General features: G+C 59.6%; 1 protein-coding gene across 1 annotated transcript in view; it reads left to right on the forward strand.

The window, feature by feature from the left end:
• The window catches only part of ADAM12 (ADAM metallopeptidase domain 12), a 176,534-nt gene that overhangs the window by 34,855 nt on the left and 117,007 nt on the right, over positions 1 to 24,672 (forward strand). Inside the window, 1 exon segment of the mRNA XM_054728809.1 lies at positions 22,994 to 23,067. Coding sequence (XP_054584784.1) covers positions 22,994 to 23,067 — 74 coding nt within the window.

Consider the following 24,672-nt stretch of genomic DNA (forward strand, 5'->3'; position numbering starts at 1 on the left):
GCTGGCTGGCTGGCCGTTTCCATGTCTGGGCCGGTCGCGGGGAGCGGGGAATTCTCGTTCCAGAGACCCCTCGCCTCCTGGGTAAGCAAGGGGAGCAGGGAGCTTCTTTTTTTCTTCTTTTAAATATTCTTTTTATTGATTTCCTAGTGCCGTGGTCGGCAAACCGCGGCTCGCAAGCCACATGCGGCTCTTTGGCCCCTTGAGTGTGGCTCTTCCACAAAAGACCACGGCCTGGGAGAGTCTATTTTGAAGAAGTGGCGTTAGAAGAAGTTTAAGTTTAAACAATGTGGCTCTCAGAAGAAATTTCAGTCGTTGTCCTGTTGATATTTGGCTCTGTGGACTAGTGAGTTTGCCGACCACGGTACTAGTGGAAGGGAGATGGAGAGAGATAGAAACATCAGCGATGAGAGAGAATCATCGGTCGGCTACTTCCTGCACGTCCCCCACTGGGGATCAAGCCCACAACCTGGGCCTGTGCCCTGACCAGGAATCGAACCCTGACCTTCTGGCTCATAGGTCAAGGGAGCAGGGAGCTCTTAAGGTTCCCTGGCAGAGCGGCACGGGGAAGTCCAGAGCCGCCTTGCCGGCCCGCTGCCTCACTGGCAGGTCCCGGGGCCGTCTGGTTCCCCCTGAAGCCGTCCTGGGGACGCAGCTGCCCAGGGAAACGCTGTAACGGGCGCCGCGCAAGCTGCTGGCGTCCGAGCTCCCAGAACTGAGGTTCAGCGTCTGCGTTTCCCACCCTGCGGTGCCAGGCGGGTCCGAAGGGGCCATCGCCGGAAGCACCCCGCACGGCAGGCGCATTTTGGTCGGTGGGGAGGGAGAGGAGCACCGGACGAGCTCTTGGCCCCGGCAGGCGTGACGAGGAGGCCCTGCGGCCGCGTGGGCCGGTGGGGACATGACTTGGAGATGCTTTAAAGATCTTTTCCTGTAAAATAAATGCCAGGAGCGATGGCGATGGGCGTCTTCAGTTACGTAAATGCCCTCAGAGGCAAAGCACATCCATCTCTCACCGAAACCTCACCAGGCCCAGCTGCCCATCTTGTCGGATGCCAAGAATTCCAGCGCACACGGGCCGGCCGGTGGCTCAGGGACCGCCGAGGCGGCTCCATCGAGGCAAGCTGGCCTGACCTCACGGCGGCAGCCGCTGTGGAAGCCCCTGCTTATGTTTCTGGATCCCGTGGGAGAAGCGTTAGGCAGCACGTCCCAGCTTCCACACACACTGAGGTGGCCATGGCCCTCCCGCCTCCGCCTCCTTCCCGAAAGGGCCCAGGTGAGACGGAGCAGCGGAGCCGGAGGGCGCGTCCCGCCCCACACAGGAGCTCAGGGAGCCGAGTCGAGGCCTGAGGAGGTAAAGCGAGTCCCCACGGACGGCCCTAGCCCCGGAGAACCCATCCACCGGGTGGGGGTCAGCCAGGACCCACAGGGCAGAGCCAGGACCTCAGGGGCAAACCTCGTCCCTAAGGGCCAAGCCCAGTCCCCAGGGCGGAGCCGAGGTCCGCAGAGCCGTGTGGTGTCCTTCCTCACAGGAGAGAGGGGGGCTCAGCTCTCCTCGGAGCCGACCCAAGGCCGGGAGAGCGGAGCCCCCGAAAGCCGCGCTGACCCCAGAGAGCCCAGGCTGGCCCCACGGGGCAGGGGACTGGCCCTAAGGCAGAAGCCCGTCTGCTGTTTCTCAGTCTGAGCGACGCAGTCCCGTCAGCGGCCTGATCGGCATGGAGTGCGATCCCGGCTTTCACCACGCCGCATGCTCTCCCTCTCCTCACCCCGCTCCTGCTCCCCCTTCTCTCCCTCTCCTCACCCTGCTCCTGCTCCTCCTCCTCTCCCTCTCCTCACCCCGCTCCTGCTCCTCCTCCTCTCCCTCTCCTCACCTGCTCCTGCTCCCCCTTCTCTCCCTCTCCTCACCCCGCTCCTGCTCCCCCTTCTCCCCCTCTCCTCACCCTGCTCCTGCTCCTCCTCCTCTCCCTCTCCTCACCCTGCTCCTGCTCCTCCTCCTCTCCCTCTCCCCACCCCGCTCCTGCTCCTCCTTCTCTCCCTCTCCTCACCCCGCTCCTGCTCCTCCTCCTCTCCCTCTCCTCACCCCGCTCCTGCTCCCCCTTCTCTCCCTCTCCTCCCCCGCTCCTGCTCCCCCTCCTCTCCCTCTCCTCACCCGCTCCTGCTCCCCCTTCTCTCCCTCTCCTCACCCCGCTCCTGCTCCTCCTTCTCTCCCTCTCCTCACCCCGCTCCTGCTCCTGCTCCCCCTCCTCTCCCTCTCCTCACCCCGCTCCTGCTCCTGCTCCCCCTTCTCCCCCTCTCCTCACCCCGCTCCTGCTCCCCCTTCTCCCCCTCTCCTCACCCGCTCCTGCTCCCCCTTCTCCCCCTCTCCTCACCCGCTCCTGCTCCCCCTCCTCTCCCTCTCCTCACCCCGCTCCTGCTCCTGCTCCCCCTTCTCCCCCTCTCCTCACCCCGCTCCTGCTCCCCCTTCTCCCCCTCTCCTCACCCGCTCCTGCTCCCCCTTCTCCCCCTCTCCTCACCCGCTCCTGCTCCCCCTCCTCTCCCTCTCCTCACCCCGCTCCTGCTCCTGCTCCCCCTTCTCCCCCTCTCCTCACCCCGCTCCTGCTCCCCCTTCTCCCCCTCTCCTCACCCGCTCCTGCTCCCCCTTCTCCCCCTCTCCTCACCCGCTCCTGCTCCCCCTCCTCTCCCTCTCCTCACCCCGCTCCTGCTCCTGCTCCCCCTTCTCCCCCTCTCCTCACCCCGCTCCTGCTCCCCCTTCTCCCCCTCTCCTCACCCGCTCCTGCTCCCCCTTCTCCCCCTCTCCTCACCCGCTCCTGCTCCCCCTTCTCCCCCTCTCCTCACCCGCTCCTGCTCCTCCTCCTCTCCCTCTCCTCACCCCGCTCCTGCTCCCCCTCCTCTCCCTCTCCTCACCCGCTCCTGCTCCTCCTCCTCTCCCTCTCCTCACCCGCTCCTGCTCCCCCTTCTCCCCCTCTCCTCACCCTGCTCCTGCTCCTCCTTCTCTCCCTCTCCTCACCCGCTCCTGCTCCTCCTCCTCTCCCTCTCCTCACCCCACTCCTGCTCCTGCTCCCCCTCCTCTCCCTCTCCTCACCCCACTCCTGCTCCTGCTCCTCCTCCTCTCCCTCTCCTCACCCCACTCCTGCTCCTGCTCCCCCTCCTCTCCCTCTCCTCGCCCCGCTCCTGCTCCTGCTCCCCCTCCTCTCCCTCTCCTCGCCCCGCTCCTGCTCCTCCTCCTCTCCCTCTCCTCACCCCACTCCTGCTCCTGCTCCCCCTCCTCTCCCTCTCCTCGCCCCGCTCCTGCTCCTGCTCCCCCTCCTCTCCCTCTCCTCGCCCCGCTCCTGCTCCTCCTCCTCTCCCTCTCCTCACCCGCTCCTGCTCCCCCTTCTCTCCCTCTCCTCACCCGCTCCTGCTCCACCTCCTCTCCCTCTCCTCACCCGCTCCTGCTCCTCCTCCTCTCCCTCTCCTCGCCCCGCTCCTGCTCCTCCTCCTCTCCCTCTCCTCGCCCCGCTCCTGCTCCTCCTCCTCTCCCTCTCCTCACCCCGCTCCTGCTCCTCCTCCTCTCCCTCTCCTCACCCCGCTCCTGCTCCTCCTCCTCTCCCTCTCCTCACCCGCTCCTGCTCCTCCTCCTCTCCCTCTCCTCACCCCACTCCTGCTCCTGCTCCCCCTCCTCTCCCTCTCCTCGCCCCGCTCCTGCTCCTGCTCCTCCTCCTCTCCCTCTCCTCGCCCCGCTCCTGCTCCTCCTTCTCTCCCTCTCCTCACCCCACTCCTGCTCCTGCTCCCCCTCCTCTCCCTCTCCTCGCCCCGCTCCTGCTCCTGCTCCTCCTCCTCTCCCTCTCCTCACCCCACTCCTGCTCCTGCTCCCCCTCCTCTCCCTCTCCTCGCCCCGCTCCTGCTCCTGCTCCTCCTCCTCTCCCTCTCCTCACCCCACTCCTGCTCCTGCTCCCCCTCCTCTCCCTCTCCTCGCCCCGCTCCTGCTCCTGCTCCTCCTCCTCTCCCTCTCCTCACCCCGCTCCTGCTCCCCCTTCTCTCCCTCTCCTCACCCGCTCCTGCTCCTCCTTCTCTCCCTCTCCTCACCCGCTCCTGCTCCTCCTTCTCTCCCTCTCCTCACCCGCTCCTGCTCCCCCTTCTCTCCCTCTCCTCACCCGCTCCTGCTCCACCTCCTCTCCCTCTCCTCACCCGCTCCTGCTCCTCCTCCTCTCCCTCTCCTCGCCCCGCTCCTGCTCCTCCTCCTCTCCCTCTCCTCACCCCGCTCCTGCTCCTCCTTCTCTCCCTCTCCTCACCCGCTCCTGCTCCTCCTCCTCTCCCTCTCCTCACCCCACTCCTGCTCCTGCTCCCCCTCCTCTCCCTCTCCTCGCCCCGCTCCTGCTCCTGCTCCTCCTCCTCTCCCTCTCCTCGCCCCGCTCCTGCTCCTCCTTCTCTCCCTCTCCTCGCCCCGCTCCTGCTCCTGCTCCCCCTCCTCTCCCTCTCCTCGCCCCGCTCCTGCTCCTGCTCCTCCTCCTCTCCCTCTCCTCGCCCCGCTCCTGCTCCCCCTCCTCTCCCTCTCCTCGCCCCGCTCCTGCTCCTGCTCCTCCTCCTCTCCCTCTCCTCACCCGCTCCTGCTCCTCCTCCTCTCCCTCTCCTCACCCCACTCCTGCTCCTGCTCCCCCTCCTCTCCCTCTCCTCGCCCCGCTCCTGCTCCTGCTCCTCCTCCTCTCCCTCTCCTCGCCCCGCTCCTGCTCCTCCTTCTCTCCCTCTCCTCACCCCACTCCTGCTCCTGCTCCCCCTCCTCTCCCTCTCCTCGCCCCGCTCCTGCTCCTGCTCCTCCTCCTCTCCCTCTCCTCACCCCACTCCTGCTCCTGCTCCCCCTCCTCTCCCTCTCCTCGCCCCGCTCCTGCTCCTGCTCCTCCTCCTCTCCCTCTCCTCACCCCACTCCTGCTCCTGCTCCCCCTCCTCTCCCTCTCCTCGCCCCGCTCCTGCTCCTGCTCCTCCTCCTCTCCCTCTCCTCACCCCGCTCCTGCTCCCCCTTCTCTCCCTCTCCTCACCCGCTCCTGCTCCTCCTTCTCTCCCTCTCCTCACCCGCTCCTGCTCCTCCTTCTCTCCCTCTCCTCACCCGCTCCTGCTCCCCCTTCTCTCCCTCTCCTCACCCGCTCCTGCTCCACCTCCTCTCCCTCTCCTCACCCCACTCCTGCTCCTGCTCCCCCTTCTCTCCCTCTCCTCACCCGCTCCTGCTCCACCTCCTCTCCCTCTCCTCACCCGCTCCTGCTCCTCCTCCTCTCCCTCTCCTCGCCCCGCTCCTGCTCCTCCTCCTCTCCCTCTCCTCGCCCCGCTCCTGCTCCTCCTCCTCTCCCTCTCCTCACCCCGCTCCTGCTCCTCCTCCTCTCCCTCTCCTCACCCCGCTCCTGCTCCTCCTCCTCTCCCTCTCCTCACCCGCTCCTGCTCCTCCTCCTCTCCCTCTCCTCACCCCACTCCTGCTCCTGCTCCACCTCCTCTCCCTCTCCTCGCCCCGCTCCTGCTCCTCCTCCTCTCCCTCTCCTCACCCCCGCTCCTGCTCCTCCTTCTCTCCCTCTCCTCACCCCGCTCCTGCTCTCCCTTCTCTCCCTCTCCTCGCCCCGATCCTGCTCCTCCTTCTCTCCCTCTCCTCACCCGCTCCTGCTCCTCCTTCTCTCCCTCTCCTCACCCGCTCCTGCTCCTCCTCCTCTCCCTCTCCTCACCCCGCTCCTGCTCCTCCTCCTCTCCCTCTCCTCACCCGCTCCTGCTCCCCCTTCTCTCCCTCTCCTCGCCCGCTCCTGCTCCTCCTTCTCTCCCTCTCCTCACCCGCTCCTCCTCCTCCTCTCCCTCTCCTCACCCGCTCCTGCTCCCCCTTCTCTCCCTCTCCTCACCCCGCTCCTGCTCCTGCTCCCCCTCCTCTCCCTCTCCTCACCCTGCTCCTGCTCCTCCTCCTCTCCCTCTCCTCACCCCGCTCCTGCTCCTCCTCCTCCTCTCCCTCTCCTCGCCCCGCTCCTGCTCCTCCTCCTCTCCCTCTCCTCGCCCCGCTCCTGCTCCTCCTCCTCTCCCTCTCCTCACCCCGCTCCTGCTCCTCCTCCTCCTCTCCCTCTCCTCACCCGCTCCTGCTCCTCATTCTCTCCCTCTCCTCACCCCGCTCCTGCTCCTGCTCCCCCTCCTCTCCCTCTCCTCACCCTGCTCCTGCTCCTCCTCCTCTCCCTCTCCTCACCCCGCTCCTGCTCCTCCTCCTCCTCTCCCTCTCCTCGCCCCGCTCCTGCTCCTCCTCCTCTCCCTCTCCTCGCCCCGCTCCTGCTCCTCCTCCTCTCCCTCTCCTCGCCCCGCTCCTGCTCCTCCTCCTCTCCCTCTCCTCGCCCCGCTCCTGCTCCTCCTCCTCTCCCTCTCCTCGCCCCGCTCCTGCTCCTCCTTCTCTCCCTCTCCTCACCCCGCTCCTGCTCCTCCTCCTCTCCCTCTCCTCCCCCGCTCCTGCTCCTCCTTCTCTCCCTCTCCTCACCCGCTCCTGCTCCTCCTCCTCTCCCTCTCCTCACCCGCTCCTGCTCCCCCTTCTCTCCCTCTCCTCACCCCGCTCTGGTCCCCCTTCTCTCCCTCTCCTCACCCGCTCCTGCTCCTCCTTCTCTCCCTCTCCTCACCCCGCTCCTGCTCCTGCTCCTCCTTCTCTCCCTCTCCTCACCCCGCTCCTGCTCCTGCTCCTCCTTCTCTCCCTCTCCTCACCCCGCTCCTGCTCCTCCTTCTCTCCCTCTCCTCACCCGCTCCTGCTCCCCCTCCTCTCCCTCTCCTCGCCCCGCTCCTGCTCCCCCTTCTCCCCCTCTCCTCACCCCGCTCCTGCTCCCCCTCCTCTCCCTCTCCTCACCCCACTCCTGCTCCTGCTCCACCTCCTCTCCCTCTCCTCGCCCCGCTCCTGCTCCCCCTTCTCCCCCTCTCCTCACCCCGCTCCTGCTCCCCCTCCTCTCCCTCTCCTCACCCCACTCCTGCTCCTGCTCCCCCTCCTCTCCCTCTCCTCGCCCCGCTCCTGCTCCCCGTTCTCCCCCTCTCCTCACCCCGCTCCTGCTCCCCCTCCTCTCCCTCTCCTCACCCCACTCCTGCTCCTGCTCCCCCTCCTCTCCCTCTCCTCGCCCCGCTCCTGCTCCCCCTTCTCTCCCTCTCCTCACCCCGCTCCTGCTCCCCCTCCTCTCCCTCTCCTCACCCCACTCCTGCTCCTGCTCCTCCTCCTCTCCCTCTCCTCACCCCGCTCCTGCTCCCCATTCTCTCCCTCACCCCACTCTTGCTCCTGCTCCCCCTCCTCTCCCTCTCCTCACCCCGCTCCTGCTCCTCCTCCTCTCCCTCTCCTCGCCCCGCTCCTGCTCCTCCTCCTCTCCCTCTCCTCACCCCGCTCCTGCTCCTCCTCCTCTCCCTCTCCTCGCCCCGCTCCTGCTCCTCCTTCTCTCCCTCTCCTCACCCCGCTCCTGCTCCTCCTTCTCTCCCTCTCCTCACCCGCTCCTGCTCCCCCTTCTCTCCCTCTCCTCGCCCCGCTCCTGCTCCCCCTTCTCTCCCTCTCCTCACCCCGCTCCTGCTCCCCCTTCTCTCCCTCTCCTCACCCGCTCCTGCTCCCCCTCCTCTCCCTCTCCTCACCCGCTCCTGCTCCCCCTTCTCTCCCTCTCCTCACCCTGCTCCTGCTCCTCCTCCTCTCCCTCTCCTCACCCCACTCCTGCTCCTGCTCCTCCTCCTCTCCCTCTCCTCACCCCACTCCTGCTCCTGCTCCTCCTCCTCACCCTCTCCTCACCTGCTCCTGCTCCCTCTCCTCTCCCTCTCCTCACCCCGCTCCTGCTCCCCATTCTCTCCCTCACCCCACTCTTGCTCCTGCTCCCCCTCCTCTCCCTCTCCTCACCCCGCTCCTGCTCCTCCTCCTCTCCCTCTCCTTGCCCCGCTCCTGCTCCTCCTCCTCCTCTCCCTCTCCTCACCCCGCTCCTGCTCCCCCTCCTCTCCCTCTCCTCACCCGCTCCTGCTCCCCCTCCTCTCCCTCTCCTCACCCGCTCCTGCTCCCCCTTCTCTCCCTCTCCTCGCCCCGCTCCTGCTCCCCTCCTTCTCTCCATGTTGCCTGAGAGCCCAGCCCAGGGCCCCGTCTATTCCCAAAAGGCCGCGCCGCGCTCCGAAGAGCTCACCCTCGTCCGGAAGGCTGAGCTCAGCCCCTAGGAGCCTCACGGAGCCCCAAGAAGTCGGTGAGGCCTGAAGAGGGAAACGTAGTCCCCAGCGGATGCCCCTCGCCCCCAGGGGCCCAGCCTAGGCCGGTGGAGTGGAGCGCGGACCCTTCGGGACTCCGGAGGGGGCTGTGCAGGTCCGCCTCCGCTGCTAGTTTTGCTAATAAATAAATAAATAAATAAATAAATAAATAAATAAAAGCCAAGTTGTGGGTTTAGGTATAAAGAGCCCCCCCACCGCCCCCGCAGGGCTGGGCGCCGGGGTCATGGGCGCCTCGCCGCCGCATTTCCCACTTCCTCTCTGCTCCGACCGCGACCGCAGTCGGCACTTTCACGGGATCGCTTCCCCCTGACGTGACAGGTCTGAGCGCCCAGGAAGCCCTGGTCTGAGGCCGCCGCCGCCCAGCCAGGGTGAGCGGGTGGGTAAGGCCGCGGTGACGCCCGCCCCGGACCTCCCGTACTGCCCCGGACCTCCCGCACCGCCCCGGCTTCCCGCACCGCCCCGGCTGGACGCGGCGTCAGGGAGACCAGTGTCCGTCACTCGCTTGCAGGCCCGTGGCCTTGGTGTTTGTGGAGTCTGTTCTGGTTTCCGAAGCTGCTGTCACAAGCTGGGGACTTAATACGACGGAAACGCCTTCTCCCACAGTCCGCCCCCCGGGGGCTCTGGGCAAAGACCCGCCCTCCCAGCCTCCGCTCCTGCGCTCCGTGGCTGCTGGCCACCCCTCCAGCCTCTGCCTCCGTCCGTGGTCCCGGGGCCTCTCTCCGTGCTCCCTCTTCTTTGAGGGCCTCTCCTTGGATTTAAGTCTCACCCTACATCCAGGAGGGTCTCTCCTCGAGATCCTTAACTTCCGTCCACCAAGACTTTTTCCAAATAAGGTCACGTGCACAGAACTGGGGGTCAGGACTGCAACTCACCTTTCAGGGACACATTTCTGCCCCCCCCCCCCCCCGCCCCCGCATGTGGAGACAGTGATCTGACCCAACCCCATGGCTGGGACGGGCGGGAGAAGAAGTGAGACAGAAGCAGAGGCTGGAGGCTGCCTGCAATCGCAGGGGTGAGGTGCAGCCCCCCCCCCCCCCCCCACAGCAGTCCCCACCCCGAGAGAGCGAGCCCAGGGGCCCAGCCTCTCCTCAGCTGTCCGTCTGAGCAGCAGGGCCACCTGCTCCTGGGCAGGGCTGCCGCTCACACCCAGCCCGGTCCCTTCCTTCTCCTCCCTCCCTTGCTCCTCTCCCAGCCTTCTCCTGCTCTAAGCAGAGGATCATGGGCACCTACTGGGCACCTTCTCCGGAGGGCCCCCAGCCCCCAGCTCCCCCAGAGCCAGAGCTACAGGGGCAAGGGGGCTCTGGCCCATCGGGCACCACCACTCGCCCAAGCAGCTTGGTTTCCATCTGTTTTCTATAATGGCCCCAGGTGAGGCTTGGTTTGCAGGACGTATTCGTTGTGGAAACGGTTGGAAAACCCCTGCTCAGGGTTGGGATTTCCGGGAATGGAGGCCTTTCCCCTGACACACCAGCTCCTTGTGAAGCCACAGTGCCCGTCTGCCTCCCAGTGTCCTTATCGCATCCTGATGGGCAGCAGACACAGCCTGCGGGTGGGAGACGGCCCCTGAGCCGGCTCCAGATCGGAGGAGGCGGCAGGGGCTGGAGCCCAGGCTCAGGAGGAGGCGGCGGAAGGGAGTGGGCTTTGCTCCGTGCCCAGCCCCCTGCCAGGTGCTCACGGCCCAGATCCGCTCCAACCCTGAGAGGCGTTTCCTTGCTCCTCCCTCCCTCCCCCTTCCCTTCCTCCAGGGTTTACTGAGCACCTGTCTGTGCAGGGGCTGGGGCACAAAGGCAGAGCTCGAACCCCAAGACCTCGCTGCCCGGGAGAGCGTCATCCAGAAAGCGGCTGAGACCGGGTGGGTGCAGGATGCCGGGGGGCCCCGAGGGCCTCAGGGGAGGTTCTCCACGGAGGGGAGCACGTGTGCGCGTGGCCTGCGATGAGGGGCGCAGCTCACCCCCCGCTTTTGGACAATCAGCTGTGCCGATCCCACATGCCCAGGGGACTGTTGTCGCTGAAAAGACAAGAGCGTCTCTTTCTCCGGAATCGGGGAAAAGGCTAGAACAATAAACACAGGGCGTGTTTAGGGCGGCCAGCCTGGATCCCGGGCTCATGTTTGGCTCCATCGTTGGGATTAATTACAGAGAATTCAGAGTTCGAACCTCAGGAGAGGTTTCTGCCTGTTTGTTCGTTCCTCCCCCTCGAAGGCCCCACCGCAGGCCCGCCTCCTCCCTGACGCCTTCCCTGACCACCCAGGCTCCACTGACCTCACAGTGTCCCAACCCCCCCCCCCCCCCGGCCCCCCGCCGCGGTCAGGACCACCCAGCGGCACGCGGCGCTCCTCCTTCCGCGCGGGTGTGGAGGAGAGACACAGCCCGCCCTCGGCCACGGGGACCCAGAGGCACAGGCAGCTCCTGACTCCGGGGCTGGTCATTCTGGGGGTGGCAGAGGGCGGGGCGGCTGCTGGGGAGGTGGGGGTGGCGGTTCTGTCACGTTAACGGAGGGCAAAGGCCCCCGCGCGCCTCCTCCACTCAGCCGGTGGTCCCGCGGCTGGCGCTCCCGCGTGGGTGTTCCCTCACGCTCCCCGCGGTCTGTCCGCTCTGCCCACGTGCTGCTCAGCCTCGCGCTGCTTTTCATACAGGGATGCTTCGGCAGATGGGCCCTGATTGTCCTCCCCCAGGTCCCTGTCCTCCCCCACTCCACCCCCAGTTCCCCTCCTGAATCCGTTCAGCAAATGGGGGCGGAACGCAGGCTGCCCGGGGACTTGGATTTTCAGACCAAGGGCAGAGAGCTCGGAGTGACGTGTGTCCCGGGCAGAATTTGAATCTGAGTCCCACGTTGAACTAGATGTCATTTCCCCCTCGTTTCCTGAATCTGCTGACTCCATGGGCTGCCTCCTCTGCACCCGACGCCCTGATAGGACACGCGTGAAACATGCTCCCTGCCGCCTGGGGTTTCGCCGGGAGAAGAGGCAGACACCTAAGCAGAGGAGACAGCCCCTGGAGCTGGGCCAGACCCGCGCCCAGCGGCGGGGCGGGGGGGTGGGGGCGGTGCCTCTTGGTTACGAGGGACAGAAACCTGCTCGTGTTTAACAGGGATCTTTTTAAAGTCACAAAACTGCCAAGTCCTGGGGCATCTCCTGCCTTCGGACAGGACAGCCCTAGTGACTCACGCGTGTCCGCAGCCCTGGCCGTCATTCCCTCAGCTCCGTGTGCAGAGCCCGGCCTTCCCGTGGCACCAGGGCTGCCCGGCTGCCTCCCCCATCTCCTCCCCAGAGGCCCAGCCGCTCAAGGTCTCTTCCTCCCCAGTAACCAGGGCCCCGCCGAGTGTCTGAGCGCTCACCTGGGCCGTTGGTCCACCCTGGGAGTGGTCAGTGGCCGGAGGAGAGGGAACAGTGTCCATCTTTGGCACCGGGAGGAGGGCGTGGTCAAGGGCTGACCCAGGGACTGGTCGTCACAAGACGGAGTGGGACCGCGCTGACTCCCCCGCAGGCCCCAGGTTCTGGGCTGCAGGAGAGGACAGGGGGGCAGAGTGCCAGGTGTCCTCTCGACTGTGTAACGGCATCGCTCCCGTCACCCCAGAGCCGCCTCGCGGCAGCTGACACGCATCGCCACAGCTGCCGTGTTAAAAGGACTCGTGCACGTCACAGCTGTTCTTGGCAGCTGCCGGGATGACACGGCTTCTTATCCGACAGCGGCTGTGGTTAAACTTCTGGAGTACAGTTCGAGGGCATTTCCTTAAAAGGAAAAAGGGGATTTGAACAAAGGAGTCAGAGAACCTCTTCCTGAAAACTCGAGTGACGGGTAGACGTTTGCTTTCATACCCTCTACTGAAAATGCCAAGTAAATGAATCCCAGAAGCAAGGTTTCTATGCGGATGTCTAGAAAAGTAAAGGATTGGGCTGTCGAAAATATATACTCTTAGCAATGTCTTTTGATGAGCAGAATTTTTTGAATTTATAAAATAGTATTTCACTTCCTAGAGTCTGTCATTTTCCGTTCTTTAACGTTTAGCTTATCTGCTTTTTGTAAAGTGTGTTTCTTGCTGAGAGTATATAGGTAAGTCTTGTTTTTTCACATAGTCCGGCCATCTCTGCCTTTAATTTGGAGTGTTTAGACCATTAACGTTTAATGTAATTATTGATCTGGTTAGCTTTATTGAAGTGGTTGCTTTTGATCTTCTGCTTTTCCATCTGTTTTCATGTCCACTTTTCCTATTTCGGTTCGGATTAATGTAGAGTTTTTTAAGTGTTCCATTTTTCTACATGTTTCCTCTTTGTCTTCATGGATTGGTTGATCAACTGATTGATGATGTTTGTGTGAGGCTTAGCCTTTGTCAGAGTTTCTCCTAAACCACAGGCTCAGAAAATGATTGTGTCTTTTCTCAATTCTCCCAAGAAGGATGCATGGCCAGCACCGCATACGTACATACGAGGGACGTGAGTCCGTGCTGCACGGCTAAGGGGTCCCACGTCGGCCCCTGCACCACGGGTCTCGGGTTTGATTCCCGGTCAAGGGCACGTACCAGGGTTGCAGGTTCGAACCCCAGCCAATGTCTGGGCGAGTGTGGGAGACAACCAATTAATGTGGATCTCTCTCTCTCTCTCTCTCTCTCTCTTCTCTCTCTCTCTCTCCATTCCTCCCTCTCTCCCCCCTCCCTTCCTCCCTACCTCCCGCTTTCTAAAAATCAATGGACAAAATCTCTTCTGGTGAGGATTATAAAGCAAACCAACAGCTGAGCCCAAGCTAGCTTTACACAGGAGCCAACTGTGCTTTTGTTCTAAAAAATACAGCGATCCTGTCAAACTCTGGGGGACCCCTGGCCCCCTCCTGTCCTCCTTGTCCCGAGTGTCCTCATGCGAGGGGTGAGTTCCTCCCGCCCGGCGCGTCCTTTCCCATCACCAGGATTTCTGTTTTTGCTAAAACGCATTTATCATTCTCAAGCTATCATAAAAGAGCAATTACTTTCTGGAAAACGCTGACTTTCGGTTTTCAGTCCAAATCCCCGAGATCGCACGCACAAGGAGCCCGGGTCCAGAGGCACATCTGTGAGCAGAGCTGCAGGCCCCCGAGGTTCACGCTGAGCCCATCGGGGAGAGGGACGGGCCGGAGGCCGGAGGGAGGCCGGAGGCCGGAGGGAGGCCGGAGCCAGGACGTGCAGGGCTTGGCGCACAGACAAACGTGCCGGAGCAGAATGAGCCGCTGGAGTGATAAGGGCGGGGGGAGGGGGGAGGAACAATAAGAGCATGAAGCCAAACGATGATTTGATTTAAGCATCAAAATTGGACGGCCCTGAGAACCCTCCGGAGGAGGCGGAAAGTTCAGATAAGGCCAGGATGTTTGCGCACGATTTGGCCTTGAAATTGTTCTTAAGTGGCCCAAGCTGTCCCGGGGTCATGATACATGCTACCCATGTATGTTCCTTAAGATTGAACATGATTAAGTGATTAAGCCCTGGCCACAGACTCTAAACTAGGATTACGGAGGCAGAGGGTCAGGCCACGCCTGGAAATCAGGAAGTTCACCGGCGTGTTTGCGAGGGGTGATGTCGGCCACGTGGACGCGCGGAGCGGGGACCCACGTGTGTCCGTCCGTCTTCTCGGGATGTCTCCGTGGACTCTGCCTGTCCCTCGCTCAGGCTGCGATGCGTGTGTTTGATGACGGTCCTCAAACCTTCCTGCCACCTGGCCACACCCTGCAAGCCTGGGTCCCACACACATCCACACCCGCCCACAAGTCCACTGTGGCTGCTCTACCCCCCGCCCCACCCACACTCCTTCCGCCGGGAGCCCGGTTCCCCCACATCTGGCTCAGGACCCCGAAGGCCTTCCCTCCCACCAGCCGCCCCGTTTCCTCTACGTGGGAACTGCAGACCTCGCTCTTCCGGCCACGCTCCCCCGACAGACACTCATCCACCCGCTTCCCGCCATGCCGTGGCCCCCGGGGCCGAGGGGCACCCCTGCGCCAAGTGTGCTTCTCGCGTGGCGAGTTTTCTTCCCTGCAGAGGTGGCCTTAACGATACAGAGCACACCTGTTTGCACACGCACGTGGAGTGTGGAGAGAGTGATCTGTAAGCCGGCGGTGTTAGCACTCAGTGAGCTGTAGACCCGCTGGCTGCACACAGCGATTCCTGAAGGAAACGGAAGGCCGGTTTCTCAGCCGCGCGAAGGCCGACCTCCCGGCTGGGCAGGCCTTGGCGGACCGGAGGGTGCCGTCCGTGCGTTGGAGGGTGTTGAGCGGCGTTCGTGGTGCCCGCCCACCGAGTCGTGAGAATGAGACACGCCCTGGGTGTCTCCGGGGCCAAAGCCAGCGTGGGTTGCTCACGACCGGTTTCCGCCGGCCCCTGGAAATCGCTGCTTGTGTCGAAGACTGGGTTCTACTCGGCAGACAAAACCGGAAAGAGCTGTGGCCAGAAACCGTCGGGCCCCCTCGGGAGTCCGTCTTTCCCGTCGCGATCTGGTGGTGGAGGCTCGTGGAACCTTCCGGCCATGTTCGCTCTGAGCAGCCCTGAGCCTGTGGACGGGTGAGAAGGCCATGCTCCACCCACGTGGGCTTTTCCGTCAGGGCTCTCACGCTGACTCTTATTTTTCTGTTTAAAATTGTATTCTCCACGCAGGCCGGCTTTCTGGCGTTTCCTCTTAATGAAGACGGGAGGTTCTTTGTTAGTAAGTTCTCCAAGAAATCAAACCGGGGCCGATGCCACTGGCAGCAACGCGGACGCGGCATTTCGGCGTCTAACCGTGTGTCTCACCCTCAGTTTATGAGACGCGATGGGCATTGCTCGTGGAAAGAGCTGCTCCCTCCGCGCTGGGAGGCTGCTGTTCGGACGGACAGAGGCAGACGGGGCGCCAGGCCCAGGGGCTGCCTCCACACTCCGAGGCCCTGGATCTGGCCTGGAAGCAGGAGAGCCCGCCGCTGGCCTCAGCGCCAAGGTCCTGGCAGGTGGTCGGGAGCAGGCAGGTGGAGGCCACGCGCCCCAAGAAACAGCGCGGCAGGCCAGCCACGGGCAGAGCTGGCCCCAGTCCTACCCCAGGTTTGTCTGACGTTGACCTGCGATTCCTCAAAGACCTCTGTGCCTCTCCTGCACCGGTTTCCGTGGAGCCGTCCGAGTGTGTTTTAGGGAGAGTGAGCAGGTAGCCAGGATTCTGTCTGCAAAAGCAGCACGCGTGGGCCTGGGCGTGGCCTGGGCTTCGGCCTGGGCTTCGGCGAGCCCGCGCCGGCTCGGCAGCTCCTCTGTGACCACAGCGAGACCACCTCCTAAGGGCCCGTCGTGTGCCGCCGATGTCCATCCCACGGATCCCAGCGGCGCTCTCCGGACGGCCCCCACGCCCATCACTCAGCTGCTAGTTCACGTCCGACGGTTTTGAAATAAAGGGCAGAGAAAAAGCGGTACCTGGAAAAATGGTAATTTCCAGACATCAAGTTAGTTAGACAAAGGCACTTCGAACTGGAAAACGAGATTTCCAGCCTATGAACACCCTGCGTGCCGCTTCACAGCTGGATCACCCCAAAAAGCTACGCTGCGCCCTTGGCTGGAGGTACAGTGTCCCAGATCCTCAGAAGGAGGCCACTCTTAGAAAGCAGTACCGTTAGCAGGTTTCACCTGTTTGGCGCTGTATCTGCAGGGGCTTTCAGAACCTCCTATCCCTGCCCGGCCGGCGTGGCTCAGGGGCTGAGCATCGACCTATGACCCAGGAGGTCACAGTTCGATTCCCGGTCAGGGCACAGGCCCGGGTTGTGGGCTCGATCCCCAGTAGTGGGGCGTGCAGGAGGCAGCCGATCCATGATCCTCTCTCATCACTGATGTTTCTCTCCCTCTCCCTCTCCCTTCCTCTCTGAGATCAATAAAAATTTCTGTTAAGTGATGTGTCGTCCCGGGAGGGGACGGGGACCAGTCTGCCTCAGAATCGGCCCTGCCCCTTCGAGGGAGGCAGCCTGAGGAAGTGGGGCTTATGGCATGCAGGCTGCTGGGGGGACGGGCAGTATTTCCATGAATAAAGGCGGCTTTAGGATGTGTAACTGTCGAGACAGTTATCTTACATGAACTCCCCAAGTGTCGCTGCACGTCAATGCGTCTGTGATCCCGTCAGCAGCCACGGGATAAAGGACCTGGACTGCGGGCGTCCCCGTGTGAAAGGTGGCGGGAAGGGAGAAGTGGGCTGAAAACCCGTAGGCGCATCGAGCCCCGGAAATACGGTAACAGGAGTCGGCACCAAAGGAAAGAGCCCAACCTTTCAACACGCAAACCTTAACAACGACACGACACACGTCTCACCGGCAGCTCTCACCGAAGGTCCACGTGTGCCGTTCCGTGCCGTTAACGAGGTGTTTGCCAATGTCCATTTCCATCGGGAAGAATCATCAATAACTCATGAATAAACATCATTGTCATTTGTGTGATAACGTACAGGCCCCTAGCCAGGGACACCCCATTATGGCTCTGGAGAGCCTTCCCTTTCCCTGCGTTATTCTGCGGGTAAATCAATGCTGTCCTCTCCCAGTTCCGGGCGCCGTGTCTCCCGGGCTGTGAAACCAGCCCACTAATATGAAAGCGGTAATCAAGATTGCCTCTAAATATTCATAGCAATAAATGACTCCCTCGCGCCCCATGAACGCCGGGGCTGCGGGCTGAGGCATTTATTTAGTGCCGGAGAGGGAGCGGGTTAGTTCAGAGTCCCCGAGCGCAGTATTTTAACGTTCTGCTTGAAGAATTAGATCCCTGAGCGCGTCCATTCCCGACGACCGAGATGGATGGCTTTGGCTCTGAGCTGACCGTTGTCTTTGAAAGGGCAGCCTGGAATGGTGATGGCAGTGAACTTGGCTATCGACCCACATTTAAAAAAAAAAAAAAATGTAAATTCCCTTTGTCGACTCACTGCCATCTTATTTCAACTTCATGGTCAGGTTCAGAGTTCCCCAAGTCATTGAAAATGGGCTGTTATCAAGGATCTAGAAACACCAAGATGATGATGCTCTGTATCATTGCATCCATCAGAGAGGAAAAAATATAATGTAGCATCCACGGAAGGCCACGGTAACTGACTGGAGATATTTTGCACCCACGATGAGGGAAAAGATTTAAATTCGAGTTTGGGTGAGCTCCCAGTTACACAAATTAAAGGAGGGCAGCCAACAGGGATCCGTCAGAGAAGACTCCAGCCAATCAGTCACTTTGGAAGCATCTGTTTGTAGGATGTGCCGGCCGAGTGGCCCGGGGGAGGCCTCAGAGCGAGCACAGGGCACCGGAGGGTCCCAGCGACGGACAGCGGGCCCAGCCGGAGCCTCACTTTGCAGACCTGCCCAGGAAAACCACCTGGGGGACCCTGCCCAAGCTTCACCCTGGGAGAGACACCTCGCAAGAAACCAGACCTTGACCCTGGACTTGTAGCTTCCAGAACTGGGCGGAAAGGAATTCCTGTCGGTTCAGCCACCCCGTCTGGGGCATGTGGTTGTGGAAGCCCAGCCCAATAAGGCAGGGGGCTCCTGAGATTATTTCTCAGCTGGCTGGTCGGCACCCTGATGACGATTGTATTGTTGTTTTTTTAAAGCTGTACGTATGCATTTTATATCAGCCCCAATTAGAAAAATAGAATTATGACTGCCCAAACATTTCCGGCTTATTGATTAGCATCTCATTGACTTATTCAGCAAAGGCAAGTCTGTAAGCATTCAATAAAAGACACAGTTCCATTAGGGGAATCAATATGTCATTTTTAAGAAAAGGATTGCTGTATTTAACCAGCACTGGATCGTTATCTCTCATGTAGGAAAATCAAAAGAAAATGGGATGAATACGTGTTTTTAAACTAAGAAATCTAAAGCAATTAGTGCTTTTGAATTAAAATAGTTCCCTGTTCTCCTCCTCCATTGATTTCTCCTGTACCATTCAGATCCTCAACTAAAATACACAGATCCAGATCTTTTTACCTCCCTGGGGGAAATGCACTCTTTTGAAAATGTTGACATTGGAATGTTAGAACAGCTCCTATAGAGACTTTCTGTGGAATTAGTACAAATGTTAATGTTTAAACGAGTTCGCCTCTTTGGGGGAATGAATGGGTACTGCAAATATCTTATATTTATTCACCAATACAATTGTCAGGATTTCTCTTTAAAATAGCCATGTATGTCAATATCTCAGACAAACAATTTATAATTAAGTTATTTACACAGACATATAAAACACAGATATACACATATACACTGGGTACATCTTTACAGAAAAATGATACATGTTTTTTGTCCTAATATTTCATTGTAAATTTAATTAATATCTTGTTTTTCTAAGATACAATTAATGAGCATAAATTGCAAGCCCTGGAGAAAACATTCTGTGTGTCTCTAATTAAACCCAAGAGTCAGAAGGTACAGGCCAGTTTAGTGAGAAGTCCCTGTGGCAGACTCAAAAGCAAATGGGTGTCTTAGAAACACTTTGCACACTATGTTAAAATCCACACAAGTGATGTGTTTAATGTTGCACAGGATAGGAATAGGAATTTTTAAAGTTCAACAAACACTCAGAAATCCACACAATTCTTATAAGCACCAGACATTGTCAGAATATATCAATTAAGAAGTGTGGTTTTCACCAGATCTCTAAAGTTGTAGTCATTTGCTAGAATGAATTTGTAAAACACAAAATCTGTTTAAACCAAGAAAATATACATAAGCATCGCATGTACGTGGGTACTCATCAGTTTAACTCTCAAGCTTAAGAAGTTACTTAAAAAATAATATTATCACCCCCCCAACCGGTGTGGCTCAGTGGTTGAACATCTAACAGGAGGTCACAATTTTATTCCCTGTCAGTGCACATGCCTGGGTTGCAGGCTTGATCCCCAGTAGGGGGCATGCAAGAGGCAGCCGATTAATGTTTCTCTCTCATCAATGTTTCTATCTATTCCTCTCCCTTCCTCTCTCTGAAATCAATAAAAATATATCTTATATAATAAGGGCTAATATGCTAAGTGTCCGGTTGTCCGGTCAGCCATTCAACCAATCAAAGCATAATATGCTAATGATATGCTAAGGCCACTCAACCACTCGCTATGACATGCACTGACCATCAGGGGGCAGACGCTCCAACTGGTAGGTTAGCTTGCTGCTGGGGTCTGGCCGATCGGGACTGAGTGAGATGGGCCGGACACACCCTGGAGCCCTCCCACGTTCCTCCCAGGCCCCGATCTTGCACTGGTGAGGTCCCTCAGCCTGGCCTGCACCCTCTTGCAATCCAGGACCCCTCAGGGGATGTCAGAGAGCCGGTTTCAGCCCAATCCCCCAGGCCAGGCCGAGGGGCCCCACTGGTGCACAAATTCGTGCACCGGGCACCCTCTAGTTTAAAATAATAACATCTCCCATCAATTAAGATTGAGAAGTAACTTCTTAAAGCATATTTTTTTAAAAACCCTTTGGGCATTAATATCTGAACTAATATCTTACTCAGGCAGCGGTTGGGCTATGCAATCTGGGTCTTTTTGCTGACTCAGAGATGTCCGACGACTGTGGTAATTCCAGTGAATTTCCTGGGAAGTGGAAATATCCCCCGTCTGCAATGTCACCACAGTTTGCTTCCATTGAGTCTTGAAATGTGTCTGTTGCGAATGATGAACCGATTTTAAAATTTTACTTGATTTTAATTAATGTAAACTTAAATGGCCATATGTGGCTAATGGCTACAACCTTAAGCACAGGAAACTACAAAAAGCTGTCAAATGGCCGCGCTAAGAATAACGGGAGTAGCTTCCACCCCCGAGGATCCACCCCGTCCGGGGCCTCGTTACCGCAGGCAGGCGTGCGTGTGTTCTCAGAACCCCAGGGACCTGCAGTTGTGGCTTTTGTTTAAATTTTGTTTCACTTAGCTAATTATTTTAATGTTGGATTTTGGAATTTACAATCTGTTTTCTGTCTTCCCCCCGCCCCCCATTTTCTCTTAAAACTTAGCATGTGGTCAGTTAATTCCGTGTAGCTGAAATGCTGTTATAAACAAGTCTCTGGAACACTGGAGTTTGAGTGCCGTTCAAACGTGGAATCTTAGAAAACTACGGATAAACGGACACAGCAAAGGCAGGCAAAACCGGTGCCGCTGAAGTTAGCAGCGATGGTGCGAGTGGGTGGTGGGCTGTCTGAGCTAGACTGAAACCTCCCCCAGCACTGAGGCAGGCTGAGGGTCAGGGGCGGGGCCAAATGTCAGGGGCGGGGCCTTGTACCGGGGGCGGGGCCTTGTGTCAGGGGCGGGGCCTTGTGCCAGGGGCGGGGCCTTGTGCCAGGGGCGGGGCCTTGTGCCTGAGGCGGGGCCTTGTGTCAGGGGCGGGGCCTTGTGTCAGGGGCGGGGCAGAGGGACAGAGGCTGGGCTGAGGGTCAGAGCCTGTGCACTGAGCTGCTGCCATCCAGGTGAGGGCCCAGCTGTCCTCCACCAGGTCCAGCTCGCCTCCCCTTCGCCCTGTACGCCCCTGGGGAGCCTTGCTTTCCGACGGGGCTGCGCTGGCCTTTGGCCCTTTGCTAGGCTGACCGCGTCCTTTGTGAGCTAACCTGTCCCACGTCCGCCTGGACAGTCGGGCATGCCTCCAGGCTCCCTCCTGAACTGGTCCTTTTTTTTTTATTATTATTTCAATTTCTTTATTGATTGAGGTATTACATATTTGTCCTCATCCCCCCATTACTCATGCCCTCACCCCCCTGTTGTCTGTGTCCACTGGTTAGGCTTATGTGCATGCATACAAGTCCTTTGGTTGATCTCTCCCCCGTACCCCCACCCTCCCTACCTTCTCTGAGGTTTGATGGTCTGATCGAAGTTTCTCTGTCTCTGGATCTGCTTTTGTTCATCAGTTTATGTTGTTCATTATTTCCCATAGATGCGTGAGACCATGTGATATTTATCTTTCTCTGACTGGCTTATTTCGCTTAGCATAATGCTCTCCAGGTCCATCCACGTTGTTGCAAATGGTAGGAATCCCTTCTTTTTTATAGCAGTGTAGTATTCCATGGTGTAGATGGACCACAGTTTTTAATCCACTCATCTGCTGATGGGCACTGAGGCTGTCTCCAAATCTTAGCTATGGTGAATTGCGCCGCTATGAACGCGGTCTTAACACATCATCAGAATGAAAACCCAGCTCTTGTGTCTAAAAATAAACCTGAGGAGGTTCCCATTCTCTTAGTGGAATGCCCCGTGGACATGTGAACCCCGTCTGAGTCACGTGGCTTGGAGCCTGTCAGCCCCCAGCGTCACCGAGGTGCATGAGCGCGAAGCAGAGGGGGCTGTGTGTGTGTTGGGGGGTGGGGGTGGCAGTCGATGTTGTCTTGGGCAAGGACTTTGAATCGCTGACCTGGCTCAGCAGGAGCGAGGGGGACATATTTGACGCCTGTTCCAGGTGGGAGGGAACCCTGGGTACGGATGCGGGTTAAGGGACCGGCCACGGGGGCATGTTCTTGGGGCGGGGCAAGAAACTCACTGCGATTTCTGGGGCAGAACAGAGAGCACGATGCCTGCCTCCCCCTGACAGACGGACACACGTGGCCCAGGGTGTCCTGGCCCGGAGGAGAGGGGAGGAAGACGAGGTTGGCAGAGCTGTGTGCCCGGGTCATTCATTCCCTCGGTCACCGGGCATGAACTGAGCTTCTGTTACGTGTCCGGCATCTTCACAGACACAATACACGAGGGACCCACGGATGAACACACTGACTTTCACACGTAGGAAGGCAGCTCTCTCTCACAAGGAGGCAAGGACGGGAGACGGGAAGGGGGGATGCCTGGGGGGAGGGGTGGTGGTGGGGAGAATTATTGACATTTAAGCGGATACTGAGTAGAGGGGTGGGAGGAGGGCACCCAGGTAGAGGGAGCGGTGTGTGCGAGGACTCAGAGCTGCCGAGGGGCGCGGTGGGCGTGAGGAGCGGAGAGGCCCGCGTGGCTGGGAAGAGGTGAGGCGTGTGGGTGTGGAGGGGCGAGGCCAGGCCGCGGATGCCCTGGAGGCCGCGTTCACGGGTTGACATCTTGCGATTGGTGTAGTTGGGGTGCGAGTGCAGGCTCCTTACATGCCAGGGTGGGCTGGCCAGGTTGTGTTTTCAGTTTGTCTTTTGTTGGCTTGAGAGAGAGAAACATCGATGCGTTGTTCCACGTGGGTATGCGTTCATTGGTTGATTCTTGCCTGTGCCCTGACCGGGGATTGGACCTGAAAACTTAGCGTGTTGGGGACGATGCTCTAACCAACTGAGCTACCCGGCGAGTGCGGGATTGTGTTCTTAAAGACACCCCTCTGCTTCCGTTGGAGAACGAATGGGCAGAAAGCCAAGGCAGATATGGACGGACCCAGGTTAGAGGGGATTTGCCATCATCCGGGGGAGAGGTGATTGAGGTCCAAGCTGGAGTGGGGGTGGGGCACGGGACCCGGGCAGTGAGAGGTGTGATTCGGAGGGCAAAGCTACGGGGCCTTTTGAGGGAGTAGATGGAGCTGGTGAGGGCCAGGAGGCATCGGGAGGACCCCTGCTTTCTGACCTGAGCAGTGGGGGGAAGAAAGGCGCCCTTTGTGGAGCAGGGAAACTGAGGAAGGTGCCGATTGCGGGAAGGAGTGTAGCGTCCGGAAGGGTCCGCAGGGTGTGTGGCCGGAGGACGGGAGTGGAGAGGTCAGAATCACAGCCGGCCCGTACCTGGCCAGATGGTGAGTTTGCACCCCGCTGTGTCCGGGGGGCCTGGTTCCTGGAATCGGCTCAAAGAGCCGTGTTCTCCTCCCGCTCCGCTGACTCTGCCTGGGGAGCCGCAGATTCAAATGTTGGCAAGTCGACGCGAAATGTTCTTCAACGGACTCTTCCTGCCTCTCTTTCAGAATCACCCGGAAGTGCTGACGCTTCGGATACAACTGCAGAGCGAGGAGCTGATCGTAAATCTGGAGCGAAACGAGTGAGTCACGTGCATTCTTGCTTACCGCATGACAGGGCCGTTCGACGTGTGCGTGAGAGACGCTGGGGATTTACATGGCTGTGGATTCCTGGTCCCGAGTGAATTCGAGGCCGGGATTAACCTCAGACCAGGCTCCCGTGGAAAAACAGAAGGCGTGTCACCGCAATAGGACTTTCTCGGGCGGCAGGCTGTGCACGGAGCCCTTCTGTAAGGAGCCTGCGTCTGAGGGACGGCACCCGGCAGCGCCCGCTCTGCCCCGGGCAGGGTCCCGCCGCGGCTGGCTTTGGGCAGTTCCTGGTCACAGGAGGCAGGCTGCTTCCGATGGACAGAAACGCTTCTTTCCTTGAGAAACGCCCAGGGTGTATTTCATCTTTCCGAGTCTGCCTCCCGTGGTATATTTATTTTATCTTTTTAGTTAAAAAATTGACCCCTTTTTTTAAATAAAATTATGTCAATTTCCAGAAAATGGTATGACGTTGTTCTCCGGAGCACATGGCTATGGTTACACGTCGTGTACGCCTTGCGGGTTGGAAGCTGTCTGCGTCACGGCGTGAGTCAAAGCCGGGCGTGGTGTTGGAGTCCTTCGCCCTGAGTGGCTGTCCCCGGGTCCGGCCGTCCCAGGGCCCTCGCCGCTCCGTTGGACGGGATCCGAAGGGGAGTGAGCGCTCCTGCTGAGCAGTCGGCATTTACAGCCGCAGATCCGGTTCCCAAGCCCGATTCGTTCTCTCTTCCAGAACGACTGCTTCCCAGCACACACCCCTCAGGGAATGGCCGGGGTTTCTATGGTCGGTTTTGTTTTGTTTTGTTTTTTCGCTGAGATGACAGTTTCCCTGCCTTCCTGTTTCCGGCACGTTTCCGTCTCACCGTTGGGCTTTCGTCAGCAGTAAACTGTGTGTTTTCAGCTTTTTCCTTGCGACTCGGCCTTAAAATAGAGTTCCGGGCACACAGCTGGGGTAGCCAGGAAGCTGCCCAGAAGCCTGTACGTTGCTTCTGATACGTCTCCCTTAGCACAGTAAATATCTGCCTGCTCTTGGTTTTCATGTAAGAATATGGTGGGATATTTTGTTTTGTTGTATGTTGCTGTTTGTATACAGTTTAAAAAGTCTCTCAGTGGACAAAACTAGGTGCTCTCCGAAAGGTGGAGAGAAAATAAGGCCCCGAAGGTGGTACGTTTCCTTGATGGGGTTTGAGGAGTGGCCGGGGATGTGGGAGGCGTGTCTGCAGACGTGAGAGTGTCTCTGTGGACATGGGAGTGTCTCCGTGGACGTGGGAGTGTCTCTGTGGACATGGGAGTGTCTCCGTGGACGTGGGAGTGTCTCTGTGGACGTGGGAGTGTCTCCGTGGACGTGGGAGTGTCTCCATAGACGTGGGAGTGTCTCCGTGGACGTGGCAGTGTCTCCGTGGACATGGGAGTGTCTCTGCGGACGTGGGAGTGTCTCCGTGGATGTAGGAGTGTCTCCATGGATATGGGAGGTGTCTCCATGGACGTGGGAGTGTCTCCATGGATGTGGGAGGTGTCTCCATGGACGTGGGAGTGTCTCCATGGACGTGGGAGTGTCTCCGTGGATGTGGGAGTGTCTCCATGGATGTGGGAGTGTCTCCGTG

This window comes from Eptesicus fuscus, chromosome 17 (assembly GCF_027574615.1).
Source record: "Eptesicus fuscus isolate TK198812 chromosome 17, DD_ASM_mEF_20220401, whole genome shotgun sequence".
NCBI lineage: Eukaryota > Metazoa > Chordata > Mammalia > Chiroptera > Vespertilionidae > Eptesicus > Eptesicus fuscus.